This window comes from Mustela lutreola, chromosome 9, assembly GCF_030435805.1.
Source record: "Mustela lutreola isolate mMusLut2 chromosome 9, mMusLut2.pri, whole genome shotgun sequence".
Taxonomy (NCBI): Eukaryota; Metazoa; Chordata; class Mammalia; order Carnivora; family Mustelidae; genus Mustela; species Mustela lutreola.
The window spans coordinates 38745409-38767811 of record NC_081298.1 but is presented as its reverse complement, the minus strand read 5'-3'; the positions used below and the strand labels follow the sequence as shown (position 1 = coordinate 38767811).

At 41.3% G+C, this 22403-nt stretch overlaps 2 protein-coding genes across 5 annotated transcripts in view; one reads left to right on the top strand and one right to left on the bottom strand.

The window, feature by feature from the left end:
* Window positions 1-15455: 15455 nt before the first annotated feature.
* LOC131808353 (serine/arginine repetitive matrix protein 1-like) lies at window positions 15456-21004 on the bottom strand. Its single transcript, XM_059134344.1, has 3 exons — window positions 20953-21004; window positions 19866-20551; window positions 15456-16712 (listed from the first exon to the last, which is right to left on the bottom strand). The coding sequence occupies exons 1-3, from the start codon at window positions 21002-21004 to the stop codon at window positions 16629-16631; spliced, it is 822 nt and encodes a 273-aa protein (XP_058990327.1). The 3' UTR covers window positions 15456-16628.
* Window positions 19751-22403, top strand: part of TASP1 (taspase 1) — a 272025-nt gene continuing 269372 nt past the window's right edge. For 2 of the 4 annotated variants that reach the window (XR_009344681.1, XM_059134054.1), the window contains exon 1: window positions 19753-19921. The gene's annotated coding sequence lies outside the window, so the exon portion shown is untranslated. Of the gene's footprint in view, window positions 19922-22403 lie in introns of all 4 variants that reach the window. The other 2 variants (XM_059134055.1, XR_009344682.1) reach the window with 2 other exon arrangements.

Sequence of the window (22403 nt, the reverse complement as noted above, 5' to 3'; positions counted from 1 at the left end):
TCCTCCTCTCTCTTCTCTTTTGTCTCTTTATTTCTCAGGTCCATGACCTCAGTCTTCTTCGCCATCATCTGCAGTTTCATTTTGCATGATTCTAGGGAAAAAAGATGTTGGGAATAGGAAAAAAAGACGTGATAACTGTTGAAGGTTCCAAGTCATCCAACTGCGGGTTCTATCCAGGGTTTGGTGTACCCATACACATACATTCTCATTTGTATCATTCCTTGAGGGCAAGTACTGATCTCCATCTTCTTCTCCTCCTTGCTTAAGTCAGAGCCCACTAACTAACTTCCTTGATCTTTCTTTTTACCCTGGTGGGCCTTGGGTTCATTGCATTATTGTTCCCAACGCTTCACTGCGATGATTACTTCACAATATACATACGTCGACTAATTATACTGCACACTTTAAACTTCCACAGGGGTTGTATGTAAAAAAGAAATTCAGAATTCAAAGACCTGGAGTGCTGAAAGCTCCCCGGGAGCTTCAGTTTCCTCATAGATAAAGTGGGCCTAATAAATTGAATATGAAACTGTTTTTAAATCCCTAACAGATATACAGAGGGAAGTTGCTGTTGTTACATTCGCCCATCTCTGCAATAAGAAAAAAATGTTATGGAAAGATTGAATGATAGTGGCTGTTTCTGGCAAGCGAGGAACATTGCAAGAAGAACAAAAAAAAAATAAATAAATAAAATAAAATAAAAAAGAAAATACAAGACTTGGGCTTCTTGAGGTTTTTGGCTTGGCCACCAGCTAATCACAATTCCAAATGCTGGCCAGTAAAACAACACCATCACATTTAGTTAGGCTCTTTTGCGATGTTGTGGAACATGCATTGGAAAGAGCAGGCTGAGGGTGTGATGCACCTGGGACTCCCAAGAATGCTGCAGAAGCTCAGCCAGGAGTGGCCTCGGAGACGTTCCAATCATGTAAACTGAGTGATTTTGGGAACCAAGTGTTTCTGCTTGGCTGGACATCAGAAAAATGGCCCAGCTAGTGTGGAGGTGAAGATAGTGTGCATGCAAACTTAGACCTATCCCAAGTGACTTCTCTTCAGAAGCAATGCCAGGTTCTTGGTAAGTCCTATAGCTTAAGACAGAGATTGGCTATGTTAGCTGTTTTTGTCTTCTCGGCTGCATCTTTCCAAAATAAACCCTCCTGTATAACTACTTTAATGAATGAATCTGTTACTGCAGACTAATGGATGGACTCCTGTTTAGAGTCAACAACCTCCTTTCCAATAAACCAGTGGTTTCCAAAGTGGGATCCCCAAAGCAGCAGCATCAACATTGCTGGAGAACTGAAAAATGTAGAATTTCATGTTCCATCCCAGATCTACTGAATCAGAAGCTTTGGGGTAGGGCCCAGCAATCTGGGTTTTTGCAGGCCCTCTGGGAATTCTGATTCACACTAGAGCTTGGGAACCACTGCCCTATATGGTCTCCTTTGGACTATTTAAGAACATAGCCCCAACAAGTCTTCCCTCTGCTCTGATATCATTTTTCCTTCTCCATCTGATTATCCACATCAGCACAAGTATCCATGCTGTTATTTTTTTCATTGTAAAACATTCTCTTGACCTCACTTCTCTTGCTATACTTTTGTTCTTAGCTTCATTTTAATTTTGATAACCAAAACTCTTAAAAAAAAGCTGTCTGTATTTCCCTCCTTTCAAACTCACTCAAATTATGCTTTGCCATGAACACTCCAAGAAACTGCTACAGTCAAGGCTAACCAATGGCTTCCACACTGGTATCTAATGGACAATTGATCACTCCCTCTTCCTGAGAGAACTTAATCTCCTGGCTTTCAGGTTCCCAATCACTACTGGTTTTCCTCTGTTAAAAAAAACAAAACAAAACAAAACAAAACAAGGGACACCTGGGTGCCTCAATTGGTTAAGCGTCTGCCTTTGGCTCAGATCATGATCTCAGGGCCCTGGGATTGAGTCCTGCAAGGGGTTCCTTGCTTAGTGGGGGGCCTGCTTCTCCCTCTGCCTGCCACTCTCCATACTTATGCTCTCCCTCTTTCTTTATCTCTCTCTCTGGCAAATAAATAAATAAAATTTAAAAAAAATAAAAAATAAAAGAATTAGAAAACCCAAAACAACACCCCTTGCCCCACCAAAGAAAACCCCACAGGCCCCAAATGGCATCATTTAGGTTCAGGCCCCAAGTCACTAAACGAAAACTTAATCCCTAACTTAACTACAGTTGTAACCCCCAGGAATATAACTCCTAGCCATGGAATTTCCTGGTCAATCTACAGATAGACCCCTTCCCCTCTGCTTAGGTGAGCAACCTTGCGTAAACTGTGCATTCCTTACTAATAAATTTTTCTTCCTTTCTTCCTTTCTTTTCTTTTTTTTCTTTTTGTATGCCTTTTCTCTTTTCTTTAGTATAGTTCAGTGTAGCTTCCCTCTGCTAGATGGAATGCTGCATGATTTGTGACTCATTTAACAAAGCCCATTATTTATTTTATTTTATTTTATTTTTTAGAGGAGAAAAGAGAGGGTAATGGGGGTGGGGAGGATCAAAGGGAGAGGGAGAAAGAGAGAATCTTAAGCAGGGTCCACGCCCAGTGCAGAGCCCAGTAGGGCTTGATCACAATCCTGAGATCATGACCTGAGCTGAAATCAAGAGTCAGAAGCTTAACCAACTGAACCATCCAGTCACCCTTTAATAAAGCTAATTAGATCTTCAAATTTACTCATTTGAATTTTAACACCTGCTACTCCCATGACTCCTTCTGAGCCTTCTTTGTGGGTTCTTCCTCATATCCTTGGTATCTTAGTACTGAATGCCAGGACACAGTTTTTGACTTCTTTATCTACACACACTTCCTTAGGGGATCTCATTTTTATTCTAATGACTTTAAACATGAACTATATGTTTATGACTCTCAAATATATATTTTCAACTCAGAAATGTCCCATGAACTCTATCTCATATATCCCACTATCAAGCTGGTAGCTTCAAGTGACTATCTATTAGATGTATCAGAAGTAACATGCCCCAATTTGACCTTCTGATCTTCCCCTACTCCATGAAGTTTTCCATCTATAGCCTTCTGCGTTTCATTAATTAAAAATGTCATCCTTCCTGAGACCAAGAAACTTGGAGTCATCTTTTATTTTTCTCTTTCTCACATAATATGTGTGCAATCAAACATAAGATCATCTTGGCTCTACCTTTGAAATGTAACCAGAATCTGACTACTTCTTATCACACCCATTGTCACCACTCTAGTCCTCACCACCATCATCTCTTTCCTAGATTACTGTTGTCTCATGCATGGTGTCCCTTTTCTTTCTCCATTGATTCTCTTTTGTAGAGTATTAGCAACTAGAATAGCTCATTTAGATAAAACATGATAAGATTTGGGGCACCTGGCTGTCTCAGTTGGAAGAGCATGGGACTCTTGATCCCATGGTGGTGAATTTGAGCCCCACGTTGGGTATAGAGACTATTTAAATTAATAAAACTGAAAAAAAAAAAAGTGGGACGCCTGGGTGGCTCAGTTGGTTGGGCGGCTGCCTTCGGCTCAGGTCATGATCCCAGCGTCCTGGGATCGAGTCCCACATCGGGTTCCCTGCTTGGCGGGGAGCCTGCTTCTCCCTCTGCCTCTGCCTGCCACTCTGTCTGCCTGTGCTTGCTCTCGCTTCTCTCTCTATGACAAATAAATAAATAAAATCTTTAAAAAAAAAAAAAAAAAAGTAAGCTCATGTTCCTCTTGGTCTTAAAATTATGTAATGGCTTCTGTGATACTGTGGTATATAATAAGGAATATATATTTGGTCTTCATTCCACTCCTGGCACAGAGCTCCTAAAACCCTGGGAATTTCCTTAGCAATGAGAGGTATAATGATGTCTTTGTTATGTTAATGACGTGACTTTTGGAAAGCACCTGGGGATGAGAGCTCATTGCCAGGGGAACCAACAACATGAATGAAGGGTTGGAACTTTTAGTTCCACTTCCTCAGTCTCAGGAGAGGAGAAGAAGAGCTGGGGATTGGGTTCAACTGTCTATGTAATGAAGCCTCTGTAAAACAAAATCAAACCAAACAAGGCTTAGAGAACTTCCCAGTGGGTGAATACGTGGAGGTTTGGGGAGTGTGCCAAGCTTGTAGAAGACAAGGAAGTTATAAACCCTTTCCACATACCTTGCCTTATGCAACTTTTCCATTTGCCTGTTTCTGAGTTATACCCTTGTATAATAATCTGATAGTCTAGTAAGTACGATGTTTCTCTAAGTTCTATTAGCTGGTGTTGCCTTTTAATCAAACCGAAGGATGGGATCACTAAAGCCTTCAATCTAAAACTGGTGGTGGGGTGGCAGGGAAGCAGTCTTGTAGGACTCAGCCCTTAACCTGTGAGATCTGACCCTATCTCCATGTAGAGAATGTCAGAATTGAGTTCAATTGTAGGACATTCAGCTGATGTCAGAGAATTGCTTAATATTGGGGGTGGGAGGACTCACACCTTGTAACTGAGTGCAGATCACAGCTCCCTATTTCATTCAAAGTCCCCCCATTAACTGTCTCCCTGCCTCATCCCATAACTCTCTCCCCCCTTGCTTCTGCTCCAGTTACACTGATTTAGCTGCTCCTCAAACCCTCCACCCTTGCTCTTGCCTTGTGGCCATTGAACTGGTTGCTTCTTTCATGTGAAATGGCTGGCCCCTTCACTTATTCAAGCCTTTCTTCAAATACTGCTTTTTAAAGTAAAGCTGTCTTTGTCCACTCAACTTAAATTGCAGCAACCCTAGTCCGTCTTACATGTCCTGCTCTTTTCTTTTTTTTTTCTCATTGAGCTTACCATCTTCACCATAGATTACTTAAATGTTTAGTTTATTGCCTGTCTCCCTACCCCAGAAAATAAGTTTTACAAGGGCAAAGATCATTGTTATGGATGAATCTTCTGCTCTTGGAACAGTTTCCAGCACATGGTCAGCACTCAATAAATATTTGTTAACGTCCAATTGAATGAATAAATGAGTGTGTGAGTAAATGCATGTGGAGTTATTTGGGGCCTTAGTGAAACTGATGTCATCACTCTGGGTCTTTGATCTTAATGTATCTTGTCCAGAGGAGTTGAAAATTTTCTTTCAGTTGTCATAACCCATCTGGATTTCATTCTTTATTGCTAACATCATTGAACATCATATCTTCAGAATCTCAAATTAAACAGAATAGAAGGGTGGAAGGGAAGGCAGAAAAGGAAGCCAGATACCCCGAACTGTAAATTGCAAGGGGAACTAGCATTCCTAAGCTTGAAAATATTCACGGTGGTTGGTGTTAGTTTTGTACTTAGGCCAGAAGAAAGTGATAGCACTTGAAACATAACTGCAGTTGAGTTCTGTAGACAAAAGACTGGGAAAATACAGAAAACTCCAGTGACAGCCAAAAAAAATGGTAGGCCATTTCAAATGCGGGTCATGGGAGTCAAACTGAATGAATAACAAAAAAATTGTGGCTATGACACAGAAGGGGTTTTGCACTTTCTTCAGAAGCTGCAATGAACCTGGAAAGCAGATGGTATACTGCTTCGCTATTGTTGCTAGAACAAATTACCACAAACTTTGTAATAGCATAAATTTATAATCTTACAATTCTGTCGTATGAAATGAATCACACTGGGCTAAAATCCACACATCAGTAGGGCTGGGTTCTATTCTGGAGGCTCTAGGGGAGTCTGTTTTCTCAAGTTTTCCAGCTCCCAGAGGCTGCTCGCACTCCTTGGCTCATGGCCCCACTTCATCCTCAAAGCTAGCAATGGTTATCCAGGTCTTTCTCACATAGCATTGCTCTGACACTGATGCTTCTGATTCCTTCTTCCACATTTAAGGACCCTACTGATTACGTTGTACCTAGCTGGGTAATCTGGGATAATCTCTTCATTTTAAAATCAGCTGGTTGATAGCCTTAATTCCATCTATAATCTTACTTTCATTTTGCCTTGTGTGACATCATGATTTTTAGTAAGAAATACATGCAGTAGTCCTCTCCTTATCTGGGGTTTCAATTGCTGAGGTTTGGGGACCCACAGTCAACCTCAGTCAGAAAGCAGGTGATGCTCCTTCTGACCATTCCTGGTCTGAAGTTCAGTAGGAACCCAACCCAACATCACAATGCTTACCTCATTCCCCTCACTTGATCTCATCACCTAGGCATTTTTTCATCTCACATCATCACAGGAACAGTGAAATCAATACCACAAGATATTTTGAGAGAGAGAGATCACATTCACATAACTTTTATTATAGTATGTTGTTATAACATTTCATTTTATTATGTTATTGTTATTCATCTGTTACTGCACTTAATTTATAAATTAAACTTTATCATAGGTATGTTTGTATAGCAGAAAACTTAGAATATATAAGGTTGGGTACTATCTTCTGTTTCAGCCCATGGAAACTGGGAGACTTTGAATGTATCCCTCGTGGATAAGGGACTCCTGTGTTTGATTCCTGACACATTTCTCCTAAAACCCTTGGAATTTCCTAAGTGATGAGAGCAAGAAAGTTTCTTTTGTTATCTTAATGAGGCGACTTTTGGACCCCCACCTAAGGACAGCGACTGGTTGCCAGCAGAACCAACCATGTGCTTAGAGGGTTGGAATTCAGTCCCAACTCCCTGGCTTCAGGGAGAGGGTTCAATCTATCACCAAAGGCTAATGATTTAATCAACCATGCCAATGTAATGAAGCCCTCATAAAAACCAGAAAGGACTTTTTAAAAAGAAAATCACATAAAAAAAGAAAAGAAAATCACAGCCCAAAATGGTGTCACTTAAGATCCCAAGTCCGTAAACCAAGGGTTAATACCAAACATAACATAACTGTGGTTTCAGACTGAGCACCCCCCCCCCAGCTGCCCCCACATGTAACCTTTAACCAGCCTACATGGAATTTCCTGGTCAGCACTAGGAAATTTACTGAGAGACCCCTTCTGTTCCCCTTAGAAGGGCAACCTTGCCTAAAACAATAGACTTTTTTTTTTGCTAATAATTTCCTATTGCTCATTCCTTCTCTACTTTAACAAATTTTTCCTTTTATGTAGCAAAGATAGCACCTCTCCACTTACTAGATGGGATACTGCCCAATTTATGAATTGATTAATAAAGCCAGCTAAATCTTTACATTTTATTTCATTGACTTTTTAAAAAATATTTTATTTATTTATTGAGAGAGAGAGAGACAGCAAGTGCAAGCAGGGGGAGGGGGAGAGGAAAAGGGAGAAGCTGACTCCCCACTGAGCTGAGAGCCTGACTCAGGGCTCAATCCCAGGACCTGAGATCATGACCTGAGCCAAAGGCAGAGGCTTAACCAACTGAGCCACCTAGGTGCCTCTTGGTTGAATTTTTGTTATTAATAGACTGGTTCAGAGAGCTTCTGGGGTTGGTGAATACATGGAGGTGCTGGGGGAGCGGTGTGTCTAGAGAGGGCAAGAAGCTCCATGCTTTTTTCCCATACCTTGCTCTATGCATCCTTCTATATGACCCTTCTTGACTTAGAGCCTTTTACAATAAAATGCTAATCTCATGCTAAAAAACAAAAATTCAGGGGTGCTAAGGTGGCATAGTCAGTTAAGCACCCGACCTTTGGTTTTAGCTCGGGCCATGATCTCAGGGTCCTGAGACCCTAGGTGCTTCTAGCTCAGCACCTAGTTGGCTTGATACTCTCTCCCTCTGCATCTTCCCTCCACTTCTCCTCACTGGTGCACTCTCATTCTCTCTCTCAAATAAATAAATACATTTTTGAAAAACGAAAACAGGTGTGCCTGGGTGGCTCCGTGGGTTAAAGCCTCTGCCTTCAGCTCAGGTCATGATCTCAGGGTCCTGGGATGGAGCCCCACATCAGGCTCTCTGCTCAGCAGGGACCCTGCTTCCTCCTCTCTCTCTGCCTGCCTCTCTGCCTACTTGTGATCTCTTTCTCTCTGTCAAATAAATAAAATTAAACAAAAACAAAAACAAAAACAAAAATGCAACCTCATTGGCTGTATTAAGCAATTCACGAATCAGGCAGCATCCCCAACTAGAAAGTAGAAGGGGAGCTCCAAGGTCACCTTTGCTCAGAAGAAAGGGCAGGGGGTCTCATTAGGTGGATTTCCTTCCTTTGGGGGATGGAGAGGGCTCATGTGACAGTTACCTCATTAGTCGTATCAGAGAATTCCTGACTGGCAGGTTAAGACTTCATTTCTGGAGGAGACTGAACCTGCAGTTAGGTTGGGTATTAAGCCGCAGTTTGGTGACTTGGCCTAAGTGATACCAATTTGAGCCTGTGATTTTCTTTTCAACATGTATGTAAAATGTTGGCTAAATTCTGTGAGTGGTTCTAGCAAATTAATCTAACCTGAGGAGGGGGTTGTGGGAAACTCTGATACCTGTTTGTCAGTAGCACAGGTAACAATCTGGGTTTGCAAATGGCAGTTGTTTTGTTTATTTGTTTAAGATTTCATTTATTTATTTGAGAGCAAGAGAGTTCAGATGGAGAGTGAGAGGGAGAAGCCGACTCCCTACTGGGCAGAGAGCTGGATATGGGACTCAATCCGAGGACCCTGAAATTGTGACCCGAGCCCAAGGCAGGTGCTTAACTGACTGAGTCACCCAGGCCCCTTTGCAACTGACAGTCTTATGGGACTGAGCCCTTAATCTGTTGGAATATCATGCTATCTCCAGGTAGATAGTGTTAGAACTGAGTTCAGTAACAGGATACCAGCTGTTTGTCTGGAGCCTTTGTTATTGTTGTGGGGAAACCCCGAAACGCCCCCCCCTCACCCCCATGTTGGAATTGGAGGTACAGATCCCTTTTACCTTGTAAAACAGCATACTCACTGGTTCCTGAGATTAGTCCATTGGCTCTGATGGAAGATAAGTTGTGCCTTGGGTCAGAGGAACTCCGTCATTTCCACTTTCCTAGAGATCTACTTTGCCATGACTGGACTGGACCCAAAACTTAGCAGGCCTGTAACAAATATTTGAGAATTGATAGGTTGGGTTGATCTTCTGTGAACAAGAGGTTTGGAACAGATGAACTTCATCTCAGTTCTTACACAGGATTCTTCAGAAGCAAGTTCTGCAATGAAGACTCATGTGCAAGTCCTATGTTAAAGAGGGACTTCTGAGAGAAATAGGTAGCAATGTTCGGGAGCTAAGATGGGGAGAGAAAGACACCAAGCAAAAAGTGACTTCCAGCAGAGCCCCAGCTTCTGCCAGATCCCCTAGGGGGCCCTAGAGTTGAAATTATACCTCAAAATTAGTTACTTTGTCCAGGGAAGGGAGAAGGGCTTCATAGTTTAGTACCAGTCACTAGTGGGATATGAACTCCCAGACATGTCCCGTTCTCAGTAAAGTGGGCAATGTGTCTTCAGCAGCCCAAGGGATGGCCTCCGAAGAGAGTCACAAGTGCTCGCTGTTAAAAGCAAAAATACAGAAGACAAGGGAAGAGATTTGAGGGGATCTGAGGAAGCGCCAGCAGCATTCAATGCATCTTCTTCCAACCCTACTTGTAGAAATATTACTGCAAAGTGACAATGCATCCATATTTGTATGTGCAAAAATTCACATTTTGAGAATTCTGAGAGACACCCCCGTACTTGGGATACAGTTGCCCTTAATAAATACAGTTTTGCTCCCAAGAAATAAGCTTTTCCAATGATAATTCTGGCTCTAAATAACTGTGGTATATATAATTTCTACATTTAAAAAATTCCATCTTGTTGTTTCTAAGGGCATTTCTGACTTTTCTAATCCAATTCTACTATTTCTGTAGAGTTGAATAAGTAAAACGCAGTTGACAGTGTTCCTGGGTGGCTCAATTGTTAAACGTCTGCCTTTGGCTCAGGTCATGATTCCAGGATCCTGGGATCTAGCCCTGCATTGGGCTCCTTGCTCAGCAGGAAGCCTGCTTCTCTCTCTCCCACTCCTCCTGCTTGTGTTCCCTTTCTTGCTGTGTTTCTCTCTGTCAAATGAATAAAGAAAATCTTAAAAAAAAAAAAAAAGAAAAAAATGCAGTTGACTACGTGTTAGATCCAAATGTCCTTCTGATCCGTTATGGGATTAATTTGGTTTAATATTGATGTTTTGGACATTATTCATGGCATAGTTAAAAAACTATAAAAATAAAACTTGAAGCATATGTTCTTTGGCTCATTTATGAACAAATATCTCCTCAATTAAAGAAAAAAATTACTGAAAATAAAAGAAACTGAAGAGGCTCATACCTTCATGATCCTGAAACCAATGAAGGCAGAATGGGTCTCAGAAGATTAAGACATTTCAAGAATAAAGCTTTAAGTTAATCTGGTTTCCAGTGAGGGCAGGTCAAAAAGGCACTGGAAAGCAATGCAAAGTGTTGGTTTTGGATCATTTTAATGCTAAAACACATATTTAAGCCATTTGCACAAGATAAACCAACAATTTTTTTGGCCAAGAGCCTGCCAATTATGATGTTAAAAGAGCAGCATAAGAAACCATGAGTTGTTTGGGATGTAATTTGAGCCTGTTCTTTGGACCAGCAAAATTGTGAAAGACCAACATGTTCCTGTTTAGGACCAGCTTGTTTCTGTAGGCTTATGGGGCTTCTGTGTGTCAAAACTACCCTTGGAGCTGTTGATCTTTGTCCAGAAAGTGACTGGTGGAGTTATGAAAATAACCATTTGACCAATAGAGTTACAAACAAGATGTAATAATTCAACTCACCTAGAAACAGCAATGATTCACTAGTGAATATATCACATGTACTTCCAATCTATTGAGGATGTTTGATGATGATGGTGATGAAGAGGAGAAGATGGAAAAGGAGAGGGAGGAGGAGTTAGGGGAGTGGAGAGGGTGGTGGAGAGGAGATGGAGGAGACTGTGCCATGCTTTTTTTTTTTTTATGTTACTAGGGAGCTCTGGGGCCTTTTTACTTGCTCTTTCTTTTGCTCCAAACTTCTTGTTCCAGATTTTGACATGGCTGATTGCCTTCTTCACTGAGATAGAATCCCAAAGTCATGCCCTCCATGAAGCTTTCCTAGGACTGATATGATCCTGTATTCCCTGACACACAAGAAGGCTCTATGATATTGCTGTGCTTTACACTCTTTGTAGCACTCATCACTAACAAAAATTATTTTGTCCACTTACATCTTTACGTATTTCCGTGTGTCTCCTCCAGGCTTACCACTCTTAATATATGGTGGCCTCTGACTCATTTCCAGCTGCCTTCCTTTCCCATCCCTGGTTCTGTCCTGTTGCCATGAGTGCCCTTGCACATCATGGATATGGACAAGCCAGTTGGCCCATCCAAGCCCGATCCAACATACCACCATGTCTATAAGGGTGAGATACAGCATGACAAAAAGAGGACTGGTTGTAATTTACTTTGAAACTCATTTTAAAAATGAGATAGATATTTTGCCTGGATAGAGAAATGGCTAGATATATGATAAGCATGCACAGCTATATGTAACGGGTGAATCTAGGTGGGAGATATATAGGTAGCTGCTTTTTTGTTTTTTAAGTTTTCTGCATGTTTGGAAATTTTCACCATATGAAGTTGGAAGAAACACAGAAAAATAAAAGAATTGATTTGGGAGTCAGAAGATCTGTGGTTTAGAAAATCTATTGGTTTGGGAACCAGAAGGTCCCAGCTCTGCTACACTCTAGCAGAGCTAACAGTGGACAAATCCCAACCACTGTGAGAATTACATTAAAAAGTAATAGTTTGACGATGTATCAGTCACGACTCTATTGGTTGGAAGTGACAGAAAGCAATCTGAAAGTGGCTGAGAAAGAGGTTGGTACACATACCTGGGAGAGAAAAGCTTTCAAACTAAACCATTTGAAATTTCTCCCCATCTCCTCTTTTTCTGTGTTGGCCTTTCCCAACACATAGTTTTTCCAACTCCATTTGGGCTTTTCCCATGCAACAGGGAAAGGGAATGGCCACAGATACTATCTCTTTTTAATTTAGTAACCCCACATATAAAAGAAGATTCTCTGTCTTGGGGTACCTGGCTGGCTCAGTCAGTAGAGCACATGACTCTTGATCTTGGGGTCACAACTTTGAGCCCCACATTGGGCATAGAGACTACTTAAAAAAAATGGAGGAGAGGCACCTGGGTGGCTCAGTGGGTTAAAGCCTCTGCCTTCAGCTCAGGTCATGATCTCAGGGTCATGGGATCAAGCCCCACATCGGGCTCTCTGCTCAGCGGGGAGCCTGCTTCCTCCTCTCTCTCTGCCTGCTTCTCTGCCTACTTGTGATCTCTGTCTGTCAAATAAATAAATAAAATCTTAAAAAAAAACGGAGGACTTTCTTTCTCTAAAAATCCATGACATGAGACTTCAGGAAGAATTTTGATTGGCCAGGAATAAATCATGAGCCTGAACTTATAGCTCTAGGATTGTATGTGATTAGCTACACCAGGATCAAGTGTTTCACACCTGCTCCAGACTCTGGCTGGGAGACCCAGCAAAGACACATTAAGTGGGAGTACGAATTAGTCTCCATAGTCCAAGGAACACGGTTATCAGGGGGAAGAAAGAAGAGAACTTGGAGAAAGAAAAGAAAGTGCCTATTACATAGCTGGGCTCTGAGAAGTCTTCTAATGCTAATATTTTGAAAATGCTGTCCAGACTGCTAGGCACCCAAGGTATATGCTCAGAAAGTATTTGTTCAATGAAAGAATATGTTTAAGAAGCCATAACAATGACAAATTACTTAAAATATTAGTAATGGGAAAATTCTGTACAGATAAGCTAGTCTAACCCCTTCATTTCACAGATTAAGGAAAATGAGACCCAAAGAAGTTAAGTGATATTCCCAAAGTCATGTGCTTACTTGTAGAACTCAAGCATCCTGCCTCCCATATTCCCTCTCCATCTTTCTTTCTTTCTTTCTTTTTTTAAAGATTTTATTTATTTATTTGACAGAGAGAGATCACAAGTAGGCAGAGAGGCAGGCAGAGAGAGGAGGAAGCAGACTCGCTGCTGAGCAGAGAGCCCGATGCGGGGCTCAATCCCAGGACCCTGAGATCATGACCTGAGCCGAAGGCAGCAGCTTAACCCACTGAACCACCCAGGTGCTCCCTCTCCATCTTTCTTTAAAGCATTCTTATTTCAAACAGATTCCCTTTGCCCCTTAGCTTTCAGTAGACTAACCACCAGCTAAGGCCACCCAGACATCCTGATAGCAAAGCAAATAGAGGCTAAAAATTACAAAGAAAAGGAAAAGAAAAAACAAAAAAACAACCCTACCTTTGTTTAATTGTTATTCTAATGAGTTTAGCCTTGCATTCAACACAGGCAGGCTCTTCTAACAGAAAAAAAAGGCAGATCCATTGGCTGCTCCCACAGAGTAAACACACAGTGTGTTTACACAGCTGGATTGGTCCAGAAGGAGCCAAGGCCAAAAACAGTCTGTGCAGGCTGATGGCAGGTGACAGCTGGAAGCATCTGTTTCCCATTACGGACACTAGGCTACAATAGTGCTGTCTTCTGACCCTTGGGTCCAGCTTCCCTGGGGGACTGGGTGTGTTCCCAGGTCTCAGGTGCTGACAGCCAATTTACTGGCTAACACATCCTAAGGGTTCTCATGGGTTTACAATGGCTCTAGTCTTGGATTTGGAAGTAAAGCTCAGAATTCGGATAGGGTGGCTGAAGTTATCTGTGTTCAGCTCCTAAAGCAAAATTTAATTCTGTAGTAAAAATTGTCAGAGGGAATATAGGTCATTCATTTTCTTCCTTAAGCTTCCTCCCTCTCACTTTCTCCCTTCTTCCTTCTTTCTTTCTTCTCTAACTAAGCAAGGATATTGGAAGGAAATGCTACTCTTAATTTTTGTAGAAAAGCAGAATTGCGCCACTCCTAACCACTCTACAGCAGTCAGCCACATCGGCCAGCATCTTGAAAAATATCTGTCCTGTCTGCAAGATGATTGTCTTAGGAATGGATATTAGACTTTGGCCACAACCAAAAGATATGACTGGTTGAAGGATGCCAGTCTTTGTTTGGTTTTCCCTGAATACAGATCCTGAGAAAGGAACTCAGGTGCAGGAAGGTTTTTGGGAAGTGGTTGTCGGAAGCCCAAGTGAGAACAAAGCATAACGCAGGGCCGCAGGAAGCACTGAACATACTTCATTGCTTGCTGCTGTAGGCTAGCATGGCTCAGTACCCTGAGAACTCTGCGAAATTTACAGGAATGACTTTCAGAATTGGGTTGAAGGACAGAAGGTGCAAGGCTTAAACTGGTCGTAGTGGAGGGCTGCATTGGGGAATGTTAATGCCCAGGCACAGCCTGGAGTCATTTCATTGCATTAAGGCTGAGAAAACTACTGTGCATTAGAAATGGCCTAGGGCCAGATAGCAGAAAGCCAGGGAAGCTGACAGTGCAAGTTGGAGCTGCATGTTAGAGCTAAAATCAGAGCCAAGGAGATGTGGTAGGGACTCCAGAGGCATCTGCTAACAAAATGTGAGCAGCCAGAAAAAAACCCAGATAACTACAGAGTAATTCATGTTGGAAAATGGGATGCCATGGCATGATCCTCTCTGCTTTTTCACATCTTTGAAAATTTCTGTAGTAAGGAAAAAAAAAAGTTATAACTTAATGTATAAATTACTTTCCTTCAGTGTCCTCCTCACTTAAGAGAAACATTGCAGTAGAAGCTAAATAACCCAGTTCTCTTCCAAATATTATCAGGCACATTCTTCTTTGTAAAGATTATAAAGGTGGAGACATGTTATTGGTTCTAAACAACATCAAATAATAAGAGTTAATAATTCCAAGCAAACAATTTGCTTTATGTTTACTGGAATTGCATTGAATTCACAGAAGTAGATGATCAAGCATATGCAGATATTAACATTGGAGGGAGGGGAAAAAACCTGGCTGGTCCTTTTATTTTAAAAAGAGTGACAAAGTTACACTCAGCATCCTGGACAATGTGCATTACAGTTTTCCCAGCCTACGGTCCATGCATGTCCCCTGATCTTTTTCCTCATTGAATTTTTTGTTGGGGTTTGAAAAAAGGGGGAATAAGGAGATGGATATTTTTCTTGAAGGAAATTAAGTAGTAGATGCCTTTCTTTTATATTTAATACCCAGTGAATTGATTAGCTAGATAACTGTCATCCTTAATATTTCAAAAGACCTGAGAGCAATTGCACTGACACAGGTTAGAAATTTGAAAAATTGGCTCTGAAGACAGGTTAGATGGAATTTTGTTACTTCCACTTAAACTGCTAGGGGATGGCAAGAGCAATGCTTGAGCCAGACTCCCAAGATAAAGGTGTGCAGAGCAGGACTGGGAGTGATTTTCACTTGTAGTTAAATTCTGGGAACAGAGCAGGTAACAACGTTGTCCAAGAAATGGAAGGGAGCCTATCTGTGCATTTTTTCATGAAATTAAATTAATTAATTCATTAATTAATTTACTTATTTATAATTTTTTATTTGAGTATAGTTGACACACAATATTACATTAGTTTCAGATGTACAACATAGTGACTTCTCTATGCATTTGAAAAAACCAAACATCTTTTCTTCTATTTCTGCCCATTCCATTTAATATCGCTGTATAAAAAACCACTCCACATTCAATGACATAAAAAAAAAAAAACCCCACCGTTTTATTATGCTTATACAGTCTATGAGTCAGGAATTCAGGCAGGGCACCCTGGGGATGGTTGTATCTGTCCTCAAAGCCAGGGTTGAACTTTTTGGTCCTATGTAACAAGGGATCCTTTTCTCTGACTTTCAACAACATCTTCCTCAGTTTCCTTTGTGCCCTTGGTGCACCCTCCTCAAGGCCTCTTGGATTTCTGACATTCTCCTTTAGGATCCCCTCCTACCCTTCCAGCTTCACAGAGTCTCAAAGTCAATGCCGCATGTTTTACTCTTGTAATGTTCTTTTGTTATGTTTTGTTATGGTGTTTATCCACTTCCAGGTAACAACACATGTTCCAATTACTGCTGTCATGTAATAAATGCTTACTCTTACTATTACTATGTAATAAGCTTTCCCTTTTACCCCTAGAAGTTACTGGAAGAAAAATGAAGAAGAAGAAGAAGAAGAAGAAGAAGAAGAAGAAGAAGAAGAAGGAGAAGGAGAAGGAGAAGGAGAAGGAGAAGGAGAAGGAGAAGGAGAAGGAGAAGAAGAAGAAGAAGAAGAAGAAGAAGAAGAAGAAGAAGAAAAAACCCAGGTCACCTATGGTGGGAGAGTGCTAAAGACAGAGAAGAAAGAGGACAAATTAGTGAGGATAAGGTGGGCAAACTGGAGGCAGTTGAGTCGTCCAGACCCATGAGGTTATCCTCCTAGCTACTGCTAACTTTTCTTAGACTTTCAGTGTCAGGACCCTGGCATGATACCCTCAATATAAGAGCCAGTGAACTTTGGCTCTGTTGCTGGAGCCTGTGATCAAGTACTACTAGTATGTAAACCTAGTGAAGTAAAGCAAAAGCCATTTTATTATATTACTATTACCAAGATTTGGAAAGGGTAAGTAAGTGGAGATGGCTTATTTCTGCTTATGATTGCTAAGCTGGGAAGACATAAATGTTGAAAGTTAATCCATGGCTGAGGACTGGAATCTTCTGAAGGCCCATTCAATTACTTGTCTGGCAGTTGGTGCTGGCTGCAGCTTGGACCTTATCTGGAGTCATTGGTCACAACTTCCACATATGGTTTTCCCATGAGGCTGCTTGAGCTTCTGCAGAGCATGGTGGCTGGGATCTAAAAGCAAGCATTGCAAGAGAGAATCACAAAGAACTGCACTGCTTTTGCAAACTTCCTCAGAAGTCACCTGGTGTGGTTTCTGCTATAGTCGCAAGTTGGCTCAGATTCAAGGGTAGGGAACATAGACTTGCCTCGAGATGGGAGAAGTATCAAATTCTCAACATTCAAAGGGGCAAGTGAGGTGGACAGTATTATGTTGCAGCCATTTCAGAAGAAAAAAAGATCTGCTGCACTGTCATATACCAATAACAGTAAGATGACCTATACAAACATAGAACATGGTTACTGGTGATATGTCACATGCTTTCAACATAAAAAGTAAATAACATAGATATCAGAGGATTAGAGACTAAGTCTGTGGAAATAAAGACAACTCTGTAAACCTCTCATGAGACTCTTAGGCTCAGAACTTGGGATCCCTAAAGTCAACTTCTATTTCTTCTTGAATAATTCTTCTGGTATTCTCTTCTTCCCCTAGCATTGTATCCTTTATAAATAATTTGGTTTATGGTAAATTTACTCAGTTTGGGCTTATCCGAAAATATCCTCATTACATTCTCATTCCTGAATTCTTGTTTAGCTGGGTAAACAATTCTAGGTTGACATTTCTTCAGTACTTTGGACATTTTTCAGTAATTCAAAAATACTATTTTCATCTTCTATTTTCAATTGTTAAACTGCAGCATCTCTTTCTAGTCTACTCATTTCTTTGTAGGTATTTTGTCCCTGGTTGCTTTTAAGATATTTTTGTCTTTGATCTTCTGAAATTTCAGCATAATGTGTCTAGGTTTGGATTTCTTTTATTTATCCCCCTTGAGACTCATGAGTTTCCTGAATCTGAGAGTTTCTGTTTTTCATCAATCTGGATAATTCATATTTATTATCTCTTAAGATACTGCCTCTTCCTTGTTTGTTTTTTTTATGTTCTTGGAATTCTAATGTTATGTATATTAGACATTCTAGCCCTACTAGTCTTTCTACATCTATTACATTCTCATCCATACTTTCCATATCTTTGTCTCTCTGATCCTCATCCTGGGTAATTTCTTTATATCTACTTTCCAATTTGCTTAATTTTTTCTCAGATTGTGTCTAGGTAATGTTCAGCCCATCTACTGTGGATTCTTTTTTTATTTTTTATTTTTTTAAAGATTTAATTTATTTATTTGTCAGAGAGAGAGAGCACAGGCAGAGTGGCAGGCAGAGTCAGAGGGAGAGGCAGGCTCCCTGATGAGCAGAGAACCCGATGCGGGACTCGATCCCAGGACGCTGGGATCACGACCTGAGCCGAAGGCAGCTGCTTAACCAACTGAGCCACCCAAGCGTCCCTGGATTCTTTTTTTAATAAACAATTTTGTATTTCTAGATCTTTTATTTATTTAACTTTCAATTCTGTCAGATTTTTGGGGGAGAGTATTTTCTTAATCTTTGCTTGGTTTTCTATTCCCTCACTTATTATTTTTTTTACAAACATTTAAGAACTATTTACTTTATATTCTTTATCTGATGACTTCAAAACCAGAAGCCTATGAGATCAATGTTCACTTTCTCCTGTTTCTGTTCTTACTAAGGGTGTGTGTGTGTGTATTTCTGTTTGTTACCTTATGGGCTTAAAAACCCACACCTTAGCCTCCTGCTCTATGTAAGTGCTCTCAGTAGAGATGAGCCTTCAGCACTGGCACCCTACTCTGGATTCTCCATTTTTTTTTTTTTTTTTTTTTTTGGTCTCTGTGTTTTGGTCTCTTTTAGCTGAGTACAACAATATTTGCTATATTTTATCCAGCATTTTTAAGTGTTCTGTAGTTATTGATATAAATAAAATAAAAACGATTTCACCCCTATCTTAATCCAATCTTATTTCTGTTAGTAGCTTCATTTATATTCTGGTACATAATCTTTTAACCATTTTCCACATATACTGTCTATGTATGTATATGTAAAATGCATAAAAATAAATAGACATGCATACATAAATGGGATGTAAGATATTTTGGGTTTTTAAATCATGTCTTTGATAGCTTTTCAGCTTAGTACTTAAAAAATGGTTGCATCTTCATATAGTTTGCATTTTTATAACTGAATTAACTGGTCCATATTGATAGAAATTCACACACCCATTTTTATTCTTTTCTCCTACTTGAACTGTGCTTCAATAAATCTCCTTGAGCAGTGCCAAGCTTGTAGAAATTATTTGATAAATACTTTTTGTATGAATAGATGTATATATCTTGGTGCACAAATGGGAATATTGTAGGTAGACTCTTTAAAGTAGATATTCTGGGTCAAAGGGTAAGCACATTTAAAATTGCAGTAGATGACTATCAAACTGTCACCCCCAAATTTGTGAAAGTCTTTATTGCACCAGCAATGAACAAGAATGATTGTTTTCTCAATCCTCACCAACACGATATAGTACCAGTCCTAAAATCTTATATAATCAGAAGAGGATTGCTATTTTTATCTGCAATTAAAATAATCGCGCCCCCCCCCCCCCCCGACTTGGAACGTTTTTTCATAAATTGTACCTCTAGTAAGGGCCCAGGTCACGTTAAGCTTCTCATCTGGGGACCATACTTAGAGCTACTATTTTCAATCTCTGCTTTCTAAAGCAGGTTTAAAGGTGGTTATTTGTTAAAGGACTCATGTTCATAGTTACCCGGAAACATTAAATGGATTACATTGTTACTGGTCTTGCTCTTAGAAGCGAGACGGTAAAAGAAAGGCCCCTCACACTTTGATTCTCCCCAGGGCAGGGAGGGTCCCCACCTCCCACATAGAATCCTGGCATAACTCCAGTTTTCCCTACTGTAACAGGGAGGCTGCAAGGACTGAAAAAATTTAAGCTCTGAATTGACATTTCAATAAATCATGGCTACTTTAACTTCATTTCCTATCACATCGCTGGTCTGCCCACCATTTGGGTCGAAACCCGGGACTGGCTCATTTAAGAGTCTGGGTTAAACGAGACTGGCAGCGGCGCCTGCGCAGCCCCGAATGAGGCTCCAGGTGAAGTCTGCGTGGAACTTCAACCGCCAGGTGCAACGTTCGGAAGCAGTGGGCAGAGTCTGAGCCCCGCGTGGGCGTTTGCTTCCGGCCACGTGCTACGCGCATACCCAATGGGAAAGCTTGATGTCAGTCCCGCTTCCTCACCCTGGCAACGGGCGGGTGACTACTTCCGGTGCTGTGAGGGCTCGGGGCTGACGCTGGTGAGTGTCTCTCTTTCTCACGCTGTCCGCGCCGCTGCCGCCGCTGCGGCGCTGCCTCTGTCCAGGCCCGCGCGCTCGCTGGGACATCCTCTTCGGGGCCGGGAGGGGGCGGCGCACCGAATGCCCACTGCCTGGGGCGGTGTTGAAGGAGCGGATCCGGGACGTCCCTCGACCCCTCGGTCGCGCGTGGCGCCCGTGCCGGTCTCCTCCTCAGCCTTGGCTCTAGCCTGGCAGTCTTCTTCCTTCTCCGGGGAAGGGACTGTCTGTGTGCGGGCAGTCCTCGCTGTCCTTCACTGACTTTGCACTCGCGGGCTGCGGGGTTCTCCGAGGCAGAGGCTCGCAGAGACCCGAGGGTGTGCGCCCTAGTCCTGCGTGGCGGGTTGGGGCGAGAGCAGCCCCGCGGTGTTCTAGCGGCCTGGTTAGAGTCTCTCAGGACATTAGCATTTACTGGCCCGGAGGCGGAGGAGGCAAGGACCGAGAAGATGGAGAAGGAGCAGCTGGAGAGGAGGGTGGAAAACGGGAGCTGGAGGTGCCCTGGAAATAGAGGGCATCGTGTTTCCGGAATGAGGGAGTAACTTGACTCGCCCCTGTAGGGGAGGGGAAATGAAAGGTATTTTCGGGACCATGTGACTGAGATCGTTGAACACTAAGCTAAGGAATTTTCATACACTTGGGAGTTTAATAATTTCCTTTTTGGTTTGTTTAAATACCCCCCCCCCCCCCATTTGTAAAAGCAGTACGTGCTTATTAATGAACATGTGGAAAATGCAGGAATAATTAAAAAGAGATCACCTACAGTTTCACCAACCCAGCATTTTGATCCCTTTCTATTTTTTATTGCATTTTTAACCTGTTTATGATCATAGCGTGTCTTAGATATGATTATAACTAGAAACTATAATTGTTGTACATTGCATCCATTGCCTAGATCGATCTTTTCTTATTAAGATAAAATTCACATACCATAAACCCACCCTTTTAAATTGTAAATTTTAGTTTTTACTATATTCATAAAGTTGTGCACCTATTACCACTATCTAATCCCAGAACATTTTCATCATCTCCAAAAGGAACTCTACCCATTACAGTAACTTCCCGTTGGCTTCCCCAGTCCCTGGCAACCACTAATTAAACTCTCCCCTCTCCTTCCTCCTCCAGTCCCTAGCAGCCACTGATCTACTTCTGTGTCTGTAGATTTTCCTATTCGGAACATTTCTGGTAAATGGAATTATAGAACATGTGGCCTTTTGTATCTGCCTTTTTTTACTTAGCATAATGTTTTTAAGGTTCATCCATGTTGTGTTTTGTAGCAATATTCCATTCCTTTTTATGGCTGAATGATATTCCATCACACACACACACACACACACATCACATTTTGTTTATCCATCACTAGTTAATGGACAGTTGAGTTGCTTCCTCTTTTTGACTATTGTGAATAATTCTGTAAAGATCCATGTACAGGTTTTTGTGTGGATATATGTTTATATTTCTCTTAGATATAGATCTAGGAGTGGAATTGCTGGGTCATATGGTAACTCTGTTTAGCTTTTTGAGGAACTGCCCAATGTTTTTGAAAGTGGTCTGCACCAGCAGGATATGGGAGTTCTGATTTCTCCATATCCTTGTTAAAACTTAATATTTGTTTTTGAGGTATACCTATGATGTTGGTACCTCACTGTGGCTTTGATTTCCATTTCCCTGAAGGATGGTAATGTTGAACATCTTTTCCTATGCTTATCAGCCCTTTGTGTATCTTTGGAGAAATGTCTGTCCAATTCCTATGCTCATTTTCATATTGAATTTTATTTTATTTATTTTTTTTTAAAAGATTTTATTTATTTATTTGACAGAGAGAAATCACAAGTAGGCAGAGAGGCAGGCAGAGAGAGAGGAGGAAGCAGGCTCCCTGATGAGCAGAGAACCCGATGCGGGACTCGATCCCAGGACCCTGAGATCATGACCTGAGCCGAAGGCAGTGGCTTAACCACTGAGCCACCCAGGCGCCCTCATATTGAATTTTAAAAAATTTTGAAGTTGTATGAATTCTTTTTTTTAATAGAAGAGTTTTTTTTTTTTTAAAGATTTTATTTATTTATTTGACAGAGAGTGAGAGAGGGACACAAGCAGAGGGAGTGGGGAGGGAGAAGCAGGCTTCCTGCTGAGCAGAGTGTCCAGTGCAGTCCTGGGATCATGACCTGAGCCAAAGGCAGGTGCTTGATGACTGAGCCATCCAGGTGCCCCAAACATTTAAACTTTTGGTGAATTCTAATTTATCTATATTTTCTTTGGTTGGTTGTGCTTTTGGTATCATGTCTAAAACCATTGCCAAATTCAAGATTTTGAAGATTTACTACTGTGTCTTCTCCTAAGAGTTTTACAGTTTTAGTTCTTGCATTTAATTCTTGGTCTGTGTGGATCAAGGAATAGGTAGGTAGCATAGGTAGGAATCCAGGTTCATTCCTTGTATGTGCCTATCTGG